Source organism: Phyllostomus discolor, chromosome 5 (genome assembly GCF_004126475.2).
Source record: "Phyllostomus discolor isolate MPI-MPIP mPhyDis1 chromosome 5, mPhyDis1.pri.v3, whole genome shotgun sequence".
Classification (NCBI taxonomy): domain Eukaryota; kingdom Metazoa; phylum Chordata; class Mammalia; order Chiroptera; family Phyllostomidae; genus Phyllostomus; species Phyllostomus discolor.
In genome coordinates, this window is record NC_040907.2 from 127,368,885 (window position 1) to 127,387,509 (window position 18,625).

Genomic DNA, 18,625 nt, shown 5'->3' on the forward strand with positions numbered 1-18,625 from the left:
CTTTCTTGGGTGTGAGAGTCAGGGAATCTGAATGTTTGCTCCACCCCAAACTTGTCAGGTTCCTGAGAGATAGTCCTGACTCTCTATCCAGAGTAGTTTACATTAGGCCACTGGGACAACCATACAGGGATTTCCATTCAAATCCCCCAAGAATTCCTGCTTTTCGGTCTGTTTCTCCAAACCGCCTCTCTCCTTTTTCTTGCCTCCCTTGAGGCATTCTAGAGTATTCTGCAAGGGCCATTAGGGAGTCCTTGGCTTTCATCTAGAAGGCTTCCCCTTGGGCCCTGAGAGACCTAGTGCTGTGCTTATTGGTCTCAGCCCCATACTGGCATACACCCAGCAGACTTCTCCTCCCACTGCAGGAGGAGGTCCTTAAAGAACTAGGAGGAGACTTCCAGCCAAGATGGAGGCGTAGGTAGACACACTGTGCCTCCTCACACAACCAAAAGAAGGACAACATAATTTAAAAAAAAAACAACCAGAACTGACTGAATTAAATTGTATGGAAGTCTGACAACCAAGGAGTTAAAGAGGAAATATTCATCTAGACCAGTAGGAGGGGCGGAGTCAGGCAGCCGGGTAGAGAGGCCTCGAGGCAAAGCAGCAGCTGGTGGACCCAGCGAGGCTGCGGGTTGTGCAAGGGTGCAGCTTGCAAGGCTGTGGTCCCACATTTGCGCCCAAATAAACCAGGCAAAACTGGGGAGCCAGACAGACCACAACCCAGGGTTCCAGCGAGGGAAAATAAAGGCTCAAAACACCTGTGGGGGTTGAGGTGGCAGCGGGAGAGACACCCAGCCTCACAGGAGAGTTTGCTGGAGAGACCCACAGGGTCCTAGAACATACATAACCCACCCACATAGGAATCAGCACCAGAAGGGCCCAGTTTGTTTGGGGGAAGTCGGGGAAGTGACTGAAATCCAGCAGAGAGAGAGGCAAGCACCATTGTTCCTTCTCAGACCCCTTCCCCACATACAGCGTCACAACCCAGTGATGTGGGTTGCCCCACCCTGGTGAACACCTAAGGCTCTACCCCTCACTATGTAACAGGCGTGTCAAGACAAAAAAAAAATGGTCCAAATGAAAGAACAGATCAAAGCCCCAGAAAAAATGCAACTAAGTGACGAAGAGATAGCCACCCTATCAGATGCACAGTTCAAAACACTGGTAATTAGGATGCTTACAGAATTGGTTGAATCTGATCACAAATTAGATGAAAAAAATGAAGGCTATGCTAAGTGAAATAAAGGAAAATGCACAGGGAACCAATAGTGATGGGAAGGAAACTGGGACTCAAATCAACGGTGTGGGCCAGAAGGAAGAAAGAAACACCCAATCAGAAAAGAATGAAGAAACAAGAATTCAAAAAAAAATGAGGAGAGGCTTAGGAACCTCCAGGACAACTTTAAATGTTCCAACATCCGAATTATAGGGGTACCAGAAGGAGAAGAGGAAGAGCAACAAGTGGAAAAGTTATTTGAACAAATAATAAAACAGAACTTCCCCATTCTGGCAAAGGAAATAGACTTCCAGAAAGTCCAGGAAGCTCAGAGAGTCCCAAAGAAGTTGGACCCAAGGAAACACACACCAAAACACATCATAATTACATTAGCCAAGATTAAAGATAAGGAGAGAAGCCTAGAATCAGCAAGAGAAAAGGAGACAGTTATCTACAAAGAGTTCCGATAATAAGACTGTCAGTTGATTTCTCAAAAGAGACCTTACAGGCAAGAAGGGGCTGGAAAGAAGTATTCCAAGTCATGAAAGGCAAGGACATCCATCCAAGATTGCTCTATCTAGCAAAGCTTTCATTTAGAATGGAAGAGCAGATAAAGTGCTTCCCAGATAAGGTGAAGTTAAAGGCGTTCATCATCACCAAGCCCTTATTATATGAAATGTTAAAGAGATTTATCTAAGATAAAGAAGATAAAAAAATATGTACAGTGAAATGACAGCAAATTCACAATTATTAACAACCACACCTAAAACAAAAACAAACTAAGCAAACAACTAGATCAGGAACAGAACCACAGAAATGGAGATCACATGGAGGGTTATCAACAGGGGAATGGGAGGAGGAGAGATGGGGAAAAGGTACAGAGAATAAGTAGCACAGATGGTAGGTAGAAAATACACAGGGGGAGGGTAAGAATAGTATGGGAAATGTAGAAGCCAAAGAACTTACATGTTTGACACATGGACATGAACTAAAGGGGGGGAATATGGGTGGGAGGGGGTGTGCAAAGTGGAGGTGAGTGAAGGGGGGAAATGGGACAACTGTAATGGCATAATTAATAAAATATATTTAAAAAAAAAAACTAGGAAGAGAGAATTGCAGCTCCTTGGCTACCTAAAGCTCCTGGGAATGTTCATTTTTGTCCCTCTGTCCCCAGGCTGGGTTCTCCTTGGAAACGAAAGGCACAGAATAAGTTTCTGGTTCAGGATGCTACTCTCTATAAAAAGTGTTCCAATACAATCTAGCTTTAGCATCCTTCTCATAATTCTTTATTTTTTCTTAAATATTTTATTTATTTATTTTTAGAGAGAGGGGAAGGGAGGGAGAAAGAGGAGAGAAACATCAATGTGTGGTTGCCTCTCGTGTGCCCCCTACTGGGGACCTGGCCCAAAACCCAGGCCTGTGCCCTGACTGGGAATCGCACCAGCGACCCTTTAGTTTTGCAGGCCAGCATTCAACCACTGAGCCACAGCAGCCAGGGTACCTTCTTGTAATTATAGAGCAGAGGTTCTTGCACGTAATGTACATAAGAATCACGTGTGGTTCTACTAAAATGTAGATTCCTGGACCTCAACCTCAGAGTTTCTGATTAGTTTTTGGGCTAGATCCTGGGAGTCTGCATTTTAAGAAGTACCTCTACATGATCCTGATGCAGGTGGGACTGGGCCTTGACTCTAGAAAACAATTTCCTAAACCTATTATTGAAACTATGACCTTAGGTATAATTATTCCAATTCTTCAATAGTCATTAACAGTCATTCAATAATTATATAAAAGAAAATCCCTGCTGCCAACCCTGAACAACCCAGAGTTTGCCCCTATGAGAAGCAGCTTAATTAGCAATCAACACTTGAATTTGGGGCTCATATTTAAAACCTATTTGTTTTCTCTGTTTCTGGCAGCTCAGTACCTTGCCTTTGGGAGAGCGGTCACCCGAGCACATACCTGATTATCAGCTGCCCTTAGAAGGTGTCTGCCCAGTTCTCTAAGCACCCTGAGGAATCTCACAGTGACTTTCATTTATAATGCATAAGCACGTGTCAAGTAAGATCATTTCAAACATACCTCTATATTTTGTATACATACTCTATTTGTGTGATGAGATATATTATTTTCAAGTTAAGAAGGTAAAAGCAGACCCATCAAATTAAGTTACAACGTGGAATGTCTGTCACATTCCCAGTGAGTGAAATATAAGCTACTCTTCCAGAGGAGGTTGGGGATCATTTCTCCTTATTTTTAAGTGGAATGTAGTTAGATTTTATGGGCTCTATAATAAACAAATGAAGGATTAAATATTCAGAAGCAGAGTTCAAAACTATTGAGCCCAAAAGAACAATAAGTTCATAATATAAAGCCATTATATAGTTTTGCATAATCAGTAGAGCAAATTGATAATTATTCACTTTCACTTTTATAATTTCTTACATGATTGTACTATTTTTTAGTGCCTAAGAAACAGCTTTTGGGTGAAAATTAAAAGCACACAAGAAATCATCTAACAAGATAACAAACAACTTCGGAGGGTATGATAGCAAACCCAGACATAGGCTGGTAACAGGAAAGGCAAACTGATGAAGACAAGCAGAGAGGTGAGTGAGATAATTCAGAAGGAAGAGGAGAGGGCGGAGTGCTCTGTGCCCATTCAGTTGGTATCCGGCTGCCACGGGTCATGACAGGTTCAGAAACTCATCACTTAGCAGGTTCTCTGGTTTGTTTTTCTTAACTATTTTTGGACCCTGCTTTCATATAGAGCATGTATATGGCCTTCTTATCACTTCCTATATATGAAGAATTAATACTGGGTCATGACCTTACTGAGAAAAAAAGTTACTGGCTTAAAAGGTCTGGTTGGCTTACATGGGTTGAATTGGTTACATGGGTGAGATTTTATGTGAGCTGTGCTTGGGATTTCTCCTCCATGCACAGTTTCTGGTTGCTTTCTTGAATTTTTTTTCCCATTCTAGTTTTTTTTTTCCAAGTCCAGTGATAATAAATGATAAAGTAATTGGAATAGCTATTATGATCCCCACTTGATTTTTCTCCCTAAAAGATTAGATCTTTCTGAAGTGTAAAATGACTAAAAGGCCCATTCGTGTACTGCCACTTACAACGTAAATGCAGCTATATATATACTGAGTCATTAAAAAATGTTGAAAACTAAATAATAAAAATGTCTTTACCCTAGCATACATACTTGACTTTTCTCTCTTCATATCTCATGGTTAATAACTTATTGTGATACTCAAAAACAAATTTAGAGCCCTGACTAGTAAGGCTCAGTAGTTGGGCATCATCCCACAAAACAAAATGTTGCAGCTCTGATTCCTGCTCAGGGCACATGCCTGGGTTGCAGGTTCGATCCCTGGTCAGGGCACATAGAAGAAGCAACCGATCAATATTTCTCTCCCTCTTTCTCCCTTCCTTCTCCTCTCTCTAAAAATAAAGTCTTAAGAAAAGAGAAATTGGAAATTAAAAAAAAAGTAAATTAGGAAACATTGCAACAGGTACTTTGCTACAAATAACTTTCAAATAACCTGTGTATATCTACATAGCTATATTTATAAGTATGGTTTGGACAATGTATGTTATTAGGTTAATCTTCCCTTATTATAGCTTCTACTTGGCTTAACGGCTTCTCGGCAATTTTCCTTGAGTTCTCCCTTTAGTTGTAGTTGTCCCTTCTCACTGTCCATTCTAACTAAAGTTGATAGAACCAACTTGTTCACTTTGTGCAAGATATTCATATGAGACTTAGGGCAAGTCACTGAAGCTCTTGATAACTTTGTTTCACATGCTGTAAAAGGAGGATTATAGTATCCATGTCAAAGTTTCTGAGACAATTATATAAAATAATACATATAAAATGCTTGGCAGAGGGCCTGGAAGAGATTAGACAGCACTCAATGACATTAGCTTTTGTAACTACGTTATAAAGTACAAACAAACTCTAAAAGTAAACCAGAAAAAGCAAGAGTTGGTAAAACTATGCCTACAGGCCAAATCCAGTCCACCACCTGTTTTCATGAGTAAACTGCCTGTTTTCATGAGTAAAGTTCTTTTTTTTAATTTTAAAAAATTTAAAAAAATTTTTAAGAGTAAAGTTCTTTTTTTAAGTTTTAAAAAAGTTTTTAAATTTTTTAAGAGTAAAGTTCTTTTTTACTTATTGATTTGAGAGAGAGAAATATTAACTTGTTGTTCCACTTATTCATACATTCAGTGGTTGTGCCTCATGTGTGTCCTGACCAGGGATCAAACCTGTAATCTTGGTGTATCAGGATGACGCTCTAACCAACTGAGCTACCCTGTTGGGTCTCATGTTTAAAGCTTTGCTAGAACCCAGCTGTTCATTCATTTACACATTGCCTACAGCTGCTTTCACAGCAGCATTGAATAGCTGCAAGACTGTATAGCCCAAAAAGTCTAAAATATTTACCATCAGGCCATTTATAGAAAGTGTGCCAACCCCCAAGTTTCAGAAGAAATTTAATTGTCCAAAACTAGTATTACTTGAAGTGTGGACATGTGTATTTTCTAATCACAAATGAAAATACATGTCTATCAAGCCCTTCCTCTCACCTGATTCAGGGAGACGCTGACAGTTTTGATTCAAACTGTGATCTGAGGAGCAGAGATGAACACGTTGTGGATAATCCAGAAAAGTCCATTGAGTTAGAGGTGATTGCAGCAACTTTCCCAGAGGAACTGCAAGGAAAGGGGAAAAGTTTCTCCTTTGGCCAGTGTGTGGTTCCCCAAAAATAATAGCAAAGAAATGAGACTGGCATTTAAACAAACCTGTCATTAATCACTAGGATTTCCCCCAAAAGATAGTCCACACCGTAAGACCCTAAAATTCACATACATACAAATTTCAGTGGTTTTCAGACAACCGCTCAGGTATTATGTAGTCTTCTAATAAGCAGGCATTCAACATATACGTATTGAATAAGTGAATAAAAGAAGTGAATGAATGGATGATGTCTTTAACCCCATTAGTTGTCTAAATCCAGCAAGATGCAAAGGAAAATTGCAAAGAAATTTTGCGTCAAAAAGCACTTTTTTAGCCCTGATTGGTGAGTTCAGTGGGCTGGGCCTTATCCCCAAGCCGAGGGGTCACCAGTTTGATTCCTGGTCAGGGCATGTGCCTGGGCTGCAGGCCAGGCCCCCAGTTGGGGGCATGCAAGAGGAAACAGATCTCACACATCAACGTTTCTCTTCCTCTCTTTCTCCCTCCCTTCCCCTCTCCCTAAAAATATAAATAAAATCTTTTTAAAAGTCATTTTGTATTAGCTCAGTATTTAGTCTTGTCCTAATAATTGGTTTTAGGAGTGAGGAACAAAAGGTTATTTAAAATCCATGGCTGTGATAGGTTGTTTACTCTAGCTCAAATTCTATCATGATGCCAACATTTCTAAGGGTTCTGGGCATATGTATTTCATGCAAGATTTTACAAAATTAGCTCAGAATAATGACTTGTAAGAGCAAGCCTCTACTACCCTTTAGTGACTCTATTGTAATAGAGACAAAAAAAACCCCCACAATGACAGTTTGTCAGAGTTCAAGCAGATAAAACAATGTATGTTTTTAAAATTTTTATAAGAGTTTATTTGACTTTCGGCAAGATGGAGGAATAGGTGGATGCACCGTACTTCCTCGCACAACCAAGATTAGAACAACAATAATTTACAGACAGAATAACACGCAGAACTGACAGAGGATTTATCTGAATGGAAGTCGGACAGCCAAGAAGTTGAAGTAGACCCATTCATCCAGACCAGTAGGAGAGGACAAGAGGGGGAGGTGCGGGTCGGTGGCGTGCGGAGGTTGGGGAAACTTGGTGCAAAATCGGTGCGACAGCCATCCGGCGCGCAAGAATGCAGCGGTGGTCCCTGAGTACGCAAGCTGTGGCTGGCGGACCCAGTGAGGCAGCAATTGTGGACCAGGGCAGAGCTCGCAGCCCAGGATCCCAGAGAAGTGTCTGAGCCCAGGAGAACAGAACTACCGCCATTGTTCCCTCCCATCCCCACTCCCGCCCCCACCCCCACATATAACATCACAATCTAGCGACTGGGGTGCCCAGCCCCAGTGAACACCTAAGGCTCCACCCCCCACCGTAACAAGAGTGACCAGACTGGAAAAAAAGAAAAAAAAAGGAGAGACAGGGAAAGATATGTTTCCAACAGAACAGATCAGTCCCCCAGGACTCATCCTTTTGAGCGACTAAGAAATAGCCAATCTATCAGATGCACAGTTCAAAACACTGGTGATCAGAAAGCTCACGGAATTGGTTGATTTTGAGTGCAAATTAGATGAAAAGATGCAGGTTACTATAAAAGAGATGCAGGAAGATATACGGAGGAGAGCCAATAGTGAAGGGAAGGAAACTGGGTCTCAAAACAATACAGTGGACCAGAAGGAAGATAGAATCAACCAAGCAGGAAAGCATGATGAAATAAGAATTCAAAAAAACGATGAGAAGCTTAAGAGCATCCAGGACATCTTTAGACATTCCAACATCCGAATTATAGGGGTACCAGAAGGGGAAGGGGAAAAGCAACAAATTGAGCACGTATTTGAACAAATAATAAAGGAGAACTTCCCCAATCTGGCAAAGGAAATAGTCTTCCAAGAAATCCAAGAAGCTCAGAGAGCCCCAAAGAAGTTGGACCCAAGAAAAAACACACCAAGGCACATCATAATTACATCAGCCAAGGTAAAAACGAAGGAGAGAATCCTAGAAGCAGCAAGAGATAAGGGGACAGTAACCTACAAAGGAGTTCCCATCAGACTGTCAGCTGATTTCTCCAAAGAGACCTTACAGGCAAGAAGGGGCTGGAAAGAAATATTCCAAGTCATGAAAGACAAGGACCTACATCCCAGATTGCTCTATCCAGCAAAGCTCTCATTTAGAATGGAAGGGCAGATAAAGTGCTTCTCAGATAAGGTCAAGTTAAAGGAGTTCATCATCACCAAGCCCTTATTTTATGAAATGCTAAAGGGACTTATCTAAGAAAAGAAGATAAAGAAAAAACATGTATAGTAAAAGGACAGCAAACTCACAATTATTAACAACCACACCTAAAGCAAAACCAAAAGAAACTAAGTAAACAATTAGAACAGGAACAGAACCACAGAAATGGAGGTCACATGGAGGGTTAGCAACAGGGAATTGGGAGGAGGAGTGAGGGGGAAAAGGTATAGAAAATAAGTAGCATAGAATGTAGGTTGAAAATAGCGGGAGGGCAAGAATAGTATGGGAAATGTAGAAGCTAAAGAATTCATAAGTATGACACATGGACATGAACTAAAGGGGGGGGATGTGGGCGGGAGAGGGTGTACAGGGTGGAGGGGAGAGAAGGGGGGAAATGGGACAACTGTAATAGCATAATCAATAAAATATATTTTAAAAAAGAGTTTATTTAAGCCAAACTGAAGAGATATGCCAGGGAGCAAGATCTCCAACGCTCCAGAATATGAAAAAAATCCAGTGTTGCCAAGAAATCTGATACATTCTGTGATAAAATAACAACTAAAGACAGGCCACTGCCATGACTCCAGACTCAACTGAAACCAGTGCGGACTAAATAACACAGGGATTTGGGTTTTCCTTTGGATGGAGACCTGGGCCAGCCACCGCTGTCTGAAGTTCCCTAAACCAGCCTTCAGCGCCCACTCTGCACAGTGCCCAACCCAGAACAGGCTGGGGAGCCAGCTCTTAAAGGGTTCCGGGGAACCTCCAGGGGGCAGTGATCCCAATGAAGCCATTTCATGGTCAGAAGACACTACCTTTTTCACCCTCGCTCTCTCACAAATGCAGAGCAGTGGAGTTTTCCCAAGGCCATGCGACATGTTATACCAGTTATGAAAATCAACCTCTTTCCTATTAAGCCATACATTAAAGATACTTACAAAAATGTAGAATATGCCACTTTTTTTGAAAAATAATTGTTTTTCATAAATGATTCTGTTTAAATCCAAGGAATTTATTATTCTCATCCTAACATAAATTGTTAACATTTTCGTAATTTGAATTTCAAATAGCATAAATATTAAAAAAGATATAACCTATATAAACAAAAGCTCTTTGGCATCCTCACTTTTATTTTAACTTTTAAATGTATTCATTTAAGAGAAAGGGAGAAAGAATAAAACAGATTTGTTGTTCCACTTTTTTACGCATTCATTGGTTGATTCTTGCATGTGCATTGACCAGGGATCGAACCCACAACCTGGGCGTATCAGAACAACGTTCTAACCAAGTTACCCCACTAGGGTGGCGTCCTCAATTTTAAGTGCAAAGGAGCTTTGAGACCAAAATGTCTGACAACTGCTAACATCTAGAGAAGCAATGAATTCTCAGAGGGCGGCTGTCTTTGGGAAATCATGCTCCAGAAAAGCAGTTTGTAGAACAGGCTACATGCATACTGTGCAAGACTGCAAAGCAGTCAGTGAGATGTTCTGATGATAGCTAAAGACGAAATCTTAAGATGTGAAAAGTCAGAGTATGTTGACGGGTATTAGGATAAAGACTGCTTTTAAGACCAGTGCCTGTTCTACTTGAATTTTATCTTTTGAACTCAACTTGAATCACACTGTTAGAAAGAAGAAAAGCTATCAAGATTTTAGAGGCTGTGACTTACAGATCATATTCTCATAGCTTAGCACAAGCACTAGCACACAAGAGCTCAGTAAGTTATTTGTTAAAACGAATGAATGACTATGTACGTGAAGTCATTAAGTTGAATAATGTTGGTAGCAAAATCGCTCTATCAGGAAGGGTTTCCGATGACAGTAACTGGGGTGCAGAGCTGCTATCATTATGCCCAAGAAATTGCCTTCTCCTTTGCCTCCTCCTGATCCTCTTTACTTTCCTTTTAACGTCTGATGAAAAGATATTAGCATCATTTCATCTCAAGCATCTAAACTCAATGTGACCTGCCCTGGCCAGTGGCTCAGTTGGTTGTTCATCATCCCATACACTAAAAGGTTGTGGGTTCAACCCCCAGTCAGGGCACGTACTAGGTTGTGGGTTAGATCCCCATTCGGAGCACACACAGAAGGTAACTGATAGGTGTTTCTCTCTCTCTCCCTTCCTCTCTAAAAAAGATCGGTACACATGTCCTTGGGTGAGGAGTAAAAAAAACTCACTGTATGACCTATCCAGAACTCTTAATTTTTAACCCCACATCTCCCTCACAAAAACATGCTTCTCCTACATATTTCAACTTAACATGGTTGATTCTTTCCCCTTCATGTTTTACATGTAACTTTTTAGCATGTCCTATGATTCTACTTCTAAAGTATAAACTGTATCCATCCACTTCTCTCCATCCCTATTCTATCATCCTAGTCCAAACCGTTTGGATTCATCTTAACTGAACCTAACTCGTCTTCCTGCTTCCCCTCTGGTGCCACCCTGCCTCCCTACAAACTATTCTCCCCTGAGGCACCAGAGTGGTTTCCTAAAAATGCCAATCAGATCACGCCACTCTTTTTTTAAAAATTCTATGAAGTCTTCCACTGAACCTAGAATAGAATCCAGACTCTTCTCCCTTACCTACAAAGCCTCTTCATCTGGACTCCTTACCCCCACGTCTGCCCCACTCCCTCCCACTCCCCACCTCTTCTGCACCAGCCACACTGGCCTTTCCCATCTCCTAAAATGTCCAGTGCCAAGCCAGCCACTGAGTCTCTTAACTGAAAGTGTTTCTGCAGAAATTTAGAGAAAGTTGGCAATAGTACTACCATGTTACGAGCCTTAAAGACCTTGAAGCCATTAAGGTCACTGAAAATAGCTAAAAGAAAAAATAAAAAGTAAAACTAAATAAAACGCCCAATATCTTCTGAAGTTTGTTCCAGCCTGAGGGCCTAGCATTCTCTGGAATACTCTACCGAGAAATCTTTATTTTGCTGCCTTTTCCCCTCAACTAGTACTCAGCTCAGGGTCAACTCCCAGCTTTTCAGAGGCCTTTTCAGATCACTGGAGCTAAAGAAGCCCCTTCCCACTGAACGTTGTCCATATCCCTCTGGTTCCTTTCTGAGTAACACTCAGCCTGAAATCATCTCTCGCACTGTTTACTTTCTCCATGAGAGCAGGCCTGTGTTTGTCTTGTTCATCACTCTATACTTAGAAAAGTGAGAACAGTGCCTGACCCACGGTAGGTATTTAGTAAATACTAAATATTGAGTGCATTACCCATTGCTGTTACACTCGAAGATTTTTTTTCCTGGCAGATGACCTCAAAGAAAAAGCAAGGTCTTTATCACACATATATAAAGGTTACAGAATCTTAGGGGTGATCTAGTCCTAAGCTTTCCGAAGCAAATTAGTAGGCAAGTCAACATACAGACCTATTCTGTGTATCACATTTCACAACTGATCTTGATTTTTGCACTGGAAAGGGACTCCATTTCAATTCTGTGTTTCTTAAAATGACTAACATATTAACAATGTTGTTATGAAGTACATATCCTTTTCCAACAGTTCTTAAAGATTTATAATATACCAGGATCCTCTGATGAGAAACAGCAGCCAATTAAGATTTTTCTGGTACATGGTAATATCTCCAATATTTATTCAATAAATGAGATTTTAATGTTTTCTATCTGTGCAGTGTTACTGAAGAAATAAATATTCTTCTCTGGTATTAAGGCAATACCTCCAAAGTACCAAAAATCGATTCCTGCCCTGGCTGGTGTGGCTCAGTTGATTGAGCACCAGCCTGCAAATCGAAAGGTTGCCCATTTGATTCCTAGTCAGGGCACACGCCTGGGTTGCAGGCCAGGTCCTCAGTTGGGGCTGTGCGGGAGGCAACCAATTGATGTTTCTCTCCTTCTCTTTCTCCCTCCCTTCCCTTCTCTTTCTAAAAAAAAAAAAAAAAATAGTAATAATTAAAAATCAATTCTTAGAAGAAAACAAGAGTAAATGCAAGCTTTTATTAGTGAAACAAGTAAATTTATTATATTTCCAACAAGGCCCTTTTCCTCCTATAAATGAGACAAACTACTTTACAGTACTTTACAACATAACTTAGTTTTTTAATATTTTCAAGAAGAAAAGATTTCTTTGGGAACTTAGGAAAGTAAATATTTGAGAAAGAATAACTACAGGAAGTTACTTTTTCAGTTTTTATATAACAACAGGCTTGTCTACCAGGTATGTTACTCAGCAATTTTCCTCTTAAAGAATCCATCGGTTACTAGACAACAAGGAACCTATCTTTAGAAAATGAGTCAGGGAAGGTTTATTTAAATAGGAAACAAGCAATCTTAAATATCAATCACATGTCACTTTAACAAGGCAATTTACATAATTAGGTATTAACTTACTATCTTTATGTTGATTAAGGTCCTAGTAAAGCCTCAATTGGTCTGACTGTAGCTCAAGTTCAAACTGTACTCATCTGGCTATAAAATTAAGTACCACAATAGAATTAGCCCGTTTGACTGAGGGGAAAAATTCTCTTCAATATTGCACATGTTCTTTCATAAAAAATGAGGATTGTTAAGTCAGGGCCATCTTGGTTCTGAATCTCTCCATTTTTGTTGGAAGAAGACTCACCATCTCTTTACTAAGTTCTAGCTCGACTTCTATTTCCTGGGCAGCCTCAGGGTGCTTTTCACAGTAATCAACAATAAACTTATAATGTTCCAAAGATGTTGCCAGATTTTCTAGCTCTTTCTTGGGATCTGAAGTGATGATTCTACCATAAAGACGGGCAACTCGAAACTTAGCTAACATGGCGGGGCGAAGAACATCTTCCCCTATATGCTCAGGAAATACTTTATTTGGGTCTCTCAGGGAGTCTAGGAAGAGCTGGTAGTACTTCAATGCTGATTTATTAAGATTATTTATTTTTTTTATGATGTGTGAATCAGGATCCCTCAGCTTGTCGGCAATGGCAACCTTCAAATCCATCATATCATAGTAAGCATGTGCAATTTCAAACTGAATCTGTCTGTTGACCAACAGGTAATACTGTGGATTCAGGTCCACAATCAGGGGCTCTAGCATGGCTATCCTACGTTTATGCATCTTGCACCGTCTCTCCATGTCAGTTTCAAAGAAGGCAAGCACCTTAAACAAAGCACTGTGGTCTTGGACAACTTCAATATGGTCAGTGACGTAACCATCAATCTGAAAGAACTCTTTTGCCTCAGAGACATAGTGTTGACCCAATAAGAAAAGTTCTCTGGCTTCTTCAAAATCCAAAGGTCTCAAATAGCTCACTTTCTCTTCTACTGCAGAGATGGCATCGCAGAGTTCACCGGTTCCAAACTGCACAGCTTTTTTCCTAACACTTTCTTCTTCATCTAGTTCTTTTTTCCTTAAAGCTCTAAGTTCAGATTGTTTATCAAGATCAAGCTCTCCTATGTTGTCCTGAAAGAAAAAACAGTTGTGGCTAAGTAGGACAGTGACTTCCTGCTGTCAAATAACATTAAAGCAATCAACTAGTAAAAAACACAAAACCCTGTTATGTCCTAGTCTGATTCATGGAAGTCTTATAATCTTAAACATCTTTTAAAACTTCTTTCGTCTAATTATATTTCAATTATATTAAAAACACAAGAAGTTAGGAAGTAGTAAATAGATAAACCACTTACATACTTTATTCTTCTTTAGGGAACTCAAATACATATGAAAGAACATTAAAAAATGTGAAACATTATATACATGTAATATGTCATTATTAGCATTAAAGTAAAACTGCAATATAAATCCTAAAAATATTTCAAACATGCCATTAAGATTAATGATATGATATTTATGCTATAACTTATTTAGTGAAATATATTTCAGAGAAATGCTCTAGGTCTTTTAAAAACACTAAAGTGAAGAGAGAGTTAAATCTACCTTTGTAGTTAAAGTTAACTCTCCAGCCTTCTGGGACAAAAACACACACACACATATCTACATCTATAGATGTACATAAAGACATATATATGTACATAGATAGCTAAGATGGTTAAGAAATAGAGTAAGCTCATTCTCCCCTTACTGGCCAACAAAATTAGTCATCAGATCCCTTAATGCTCAGCCTCAAGGCCTTTTCTTTTTCCTCCTGATTTGGTCTCTCTAGACCTGCACTGTTCAAAGGAGCCATTCACCACACTGGGAATGCCTACTACCTGAAATGTGATGCGTCCAAAATGAGATGTGGGCTGTGCAAAATAATACTTATCCAATTTCCAAGAAAAGAAATTTGTTTATCTTCACCTGAGGACATGCTTATTGATTTTAGAGACCAGGGAGGGAGGGAGGGAGAGAAACATCAGTGTGAGAGAGAAACATCGATATAAGAGAGGAACACTGATTAGCTGCCTCCAGTATACATCACAACCAGGGACCAAACCTGCTACCCAGTCATGTTCCCTGACCGGGAATTGAACCCATTACCCTTTGACCCACAAGACGTGCCAACCAACTGAGCCACAGTGGTCAGGGCTCCCAGAAATTTTTGTGTGAATAAAGTTCCAACTGGAGCCTCTTAATTTTTAAATGTTGATGACATATAGAAATGAGAATATTTTTTGATGTTCTGGGTTAAAAAAATAATTAAAATTAATTTCACCTGCTTCTTTTTTTTTCCTTTTCTAATGTGGCCACTAGGAAATTTAAAACTACATATGTAGCTCGTATTCTCTTTCTACTGGACAGCACTGCTCTAAACAGGTGACTCCACCCACACCCATGGCTTCAGCTGCCATTCACGGGAGGAGGACTCACTAGTCTACAGCTATAGCCCACACCTCTTTTCAAGCTCCAGACCCAGAACTACAGCTCCCTTTATGGCATCTCCTCTCAGAAGATTCAGAGGCATCTCATCTGCAACATGCACACCCTGTTCTTCTTCAGCAAACAGGTTCCTATTCTAGTGTTATTTTGGGGAAGAACATTTCATCTATGAGGACAGACAGCAATCTAGGAATCATCCTTGAGACGTCCCTCTCCTCTCCCTTTACCCCATACTTCCAATCTTCCAATCTATCACCAAGTCCTTAATGTTTTGCTTTCTAAATACCTCTGGAATCCAATCTTTTTCTTCTGCACATCTCCTCCTGGACTGCCACAGTGGTCTTCTAACTAATCTCCTTCATCCATTCTTGCTTTCCCTCAATTCACTCTCCATTCTGCTACCTAAGTGACTGTTCCAAAAACCCTTCAAGGCTTCCATTCCTTGAAGGCCCTTCATGATCTAGCCCCTTTCTAACTCTTGTATCACATACTCTCTCACTCTCTTCCAGCCTCACAGGGCACTATTCATCCCTTCTAATACCATGCTCCTTATGCCCTACAACTTTAAAACATGCTGCTTCAGCTCCTTGGAATGCTGCTCCCTCCTTTCTCCAGTCTAGGTAATTGCTACTCAGCCCCAGAGCTTCCTTCAAATGTTCCTTACTATTATGTCTCCTCATATCGTGTGTAGTTGTGGAACTTGTCAAAGCTACACTTCTACACAAAATCAAAAACCAGGTTTTTTTGTACATCAGAGTACAATGAGTAGCACAGAGTTGGCATAAACATTTACTTAAATATATCTGTGTACATTTAAGTTTAACTGAAGAAGCCTTTTGAAATAAACAGATAATCGAATGATGAAGTTAAAGTAACAAAAAAGGTCAGATTGAAGAAAATCTGAGCAATTTTTGTAGCATGACAACTATCTGGGTTTAGTGCAGTCAGGTGACAGGTTCTAGTGCCTGGTTTGGAAAACATCAACTAACTGAAGGGTAAGAGTCAAACCACCCATATTTTGCTAGACACAGTAACTTCCAATGCAGGCTGTAAGTCTCTAAATCTTGTTTATTTACTTGCTTCCTGGCTACTTATTTATTTGGAAAGCTTTCTATGCTGCTTTTTGAGCAGAGGAAAGCTGACAGCTCTTCCTGGCTCCAACTTCTCTAAATATAAAACTCCCTAGTTCTTTTCCCTACTTTCCCTACCCTCTATCTCTAAAATGCTCTCATCTTTGTAAGACCTTTGCTCCTTGGGTTTTGTAGTTTTACTTTGTGTGGTAGTTTTACAAGGTTCTGTGTTATTTACTGGTAAAAATTAGCTTATTTTAATGAATACAAATAGTAAAAATGAAGCATAATAGCTCTATCAGGAAAGTCTGTATATCTACCCTTAGTATATTGCATCCAAATGATTTCTTTTCTTTCCTCTTTAGTGGTTAGAAACTAGGATTCAGTATCGATCCGTAATAATAATGATGATGATGGTTAACATTTATTGAGGACTTGGTATGTCTCAGGCACTTTTCTGAGACACACACATACAAATTTAACTCTTATAACAACGTTATTAAGTACATACTATTATTACCAGCGAGAGAATTGAGGCACAAAGAGACTGAGTAAATTGCCAAGAACACATAGCTACAAACTGGCAAGGCTGTTTATTGATATAATTATATTTATCTTTATAAAAATATGTACTTACCGGGTGGGGCAAAAGTAGGTTTATAGCTGTGAGTATGCAAAACAGAATTTATTCTTATATTATTATTTATTAATTATTGTATTATTTCCCATATAACCTATAAACTTACTTTCGCTCCACCCTGTGTATACTGCACAGAGTATATAAAGATTAGAGTTGTTTCCTGCCCTCAAGTTGCTTATAGTCTAAAAAGAGGTAAAGGAACATGAATTGGGATAATACAAGGCAGAATTTAAGTGACTTAGGAAGGAGTAAGAAAAGTTCTATGGAGTTTAAGGGAAGGATCTATAGAGGGTGAAGAACTATGAATTTAATAATAACTTATTGAGAACCTATTGTACCTGGAGATGACATAATATATATGACATAGACCCCACTTCTCAGGAAATTATATTCTTTTATTTCCAAGAGATTTTATTCATTTATTTTTAGAGAAGGGAAGGGAGGGGAAAAGAGAAGGGGAGAAATATCAACGTGTGGTTGCTTCTCACACTCCCCCAACCGGGGACCCAGCCTACAACCCAGGCATATGCCCTAGACTGGGAATTGAATCAGCAACCCTTTGGTTCACAGGCTTTTTTTTGGACAGAATATAATTTCTCAAAAGTCTTCAGGTCCTGACTGGTATGACTCAATGGACTGAGTGCCAGCCTGCGAACCAAAAGGTTGCTGGTTCAATTCCCAGTCAGGGCACATGCCTAAGTTGCAGGCCAGGTTCCTGGTTGGGGGCATGTCAGAGGCAACCAATCAATGTATCTCTCACAAATCAGTATTTCTCTACCTCCCACCCCACCCCGTCTCTAAAAATAAAAAAATAAAATCCTTTAAAAAATATATTGATGAGAGCATTCTGCATGTCTTACATAATAAACATGCAGTGAGCCCAATAAACATAATTCCAATTTTAAGCTTTCACTTATGTCTTGCTCATTTAAGAAAGAAAAGACGGCTTTTGACTGCATTACCTGCATTGAAAGTTGAGCATTCTGCATGAGAGTCAAACAGTATTTGATCCAGCATCTTGCTATTTCCCCTTTTCTTTGATGATAAAGCTCTGGCACATCTCCTTCAGTTTCAGTAGCTAAAATTACAAACATGATTTGTCTAAGTTAATGGTCATAACTGTAATTTTCATTGTATCTGTACTGAATTCTTGTTTTACATCACTTTTTCCTGTTATAAAAGTCCAGATCCTCATTGAAGCACTGGGGTGGGGGGGGGGAACCCCACTCCAAATCCCTACTACCCACAGGCACTCACTTATGTTATTTTTGCATATTTATTTCTAATTTTTTCTTATGTCTTATCTGTAGGTGAAGACTAGGGTCATGATATATATTTGGTTTTGAATATAGCTTTTACTTCCTATATTATACCTCTAACACTTTACCCATATCATTATCAACACTTTAACATCATTTATAAGTATAACATGATATACAATTAAATAAATATGCTATTCTTTAACCATTTTTCTAATACTGGGCATATGTTGTTCCCAATTCCTTCCATTACAAACCACTCTCTAGATGAAGATTTCTGTGCATAAATCTGTCTGGATTTTGGATTATTTCCTTAGGACAGATTCCTACAAGTGGAGCTCACTGGGTCAGAGTTTACATCATTTTGAATGTTCTTGATACATACTGCCAAACTGTTTTCAACAAATACTCTAACCAACATTTCAGGCTACTCAATGAAAGCATTTTAAAAATGTTGGACATTGTCATATTTTTAACTTTACTATTTTGAAGAGTAAAATCACAATGACATCTTACTGGTACTTTAGTTTTTATTGATTTTTGGGGGGACAAGTGCCTCTTAGATTTCAACCAATCTACAATGAATTCAATGTAATAAATTAAGGAGCAAAAAACCAACTACGGCAAACCCTCAAACGTGGGTTTGAGCATCGTGAGTCCACTTATGTGTGGATTTCTTTCAGTAAA

At 39.5% G+C, this 18,625-nt stretch overlaps 1 protein-coding gene and 1 non-coding gene across 2 annotated transcripts in view; one reads left to right on the forward strand and one right to left on the reverse strand.

Annotated features, from left to right (window-relative positions):
• Positions 1–10,907: 10,907 nt before the first annotated feature.
• Positions 10,908–11,036, forward strand: LOC114498327. The gene has a single exon (XR_003684756.1). It is a non-coding gene; the product is annotated as a small nucleolar RNA SNORA33 (small nucleolar RNA).
• Positions 11,037–12,149: 1,113 nt separating this feature from the next.
• The window catches only part of KIFBP (kinesin family binding protein), a 38,416-nt gene continuing 31,940 nt past the window's right edge, over positions 12,150–18,625 (reverse strand). The window contains exons 6-7 of the mRNA XM_028512143.2: positions 17,642–17,757; positions 12,150–13,613 (exon numbers count right to left, since the gene is read on the reverse strand). Coding sequence (XP_028367944.1) covers positions 12,738–13,613; positions 17,642–17,757 — 992 coding nt within the window. The 3' untranslated portion in view covers positions 12,150–12,737. The remainder of the gene's footprint in view (positions 13,614–17,641; positions 17,758–18,625) is intronic.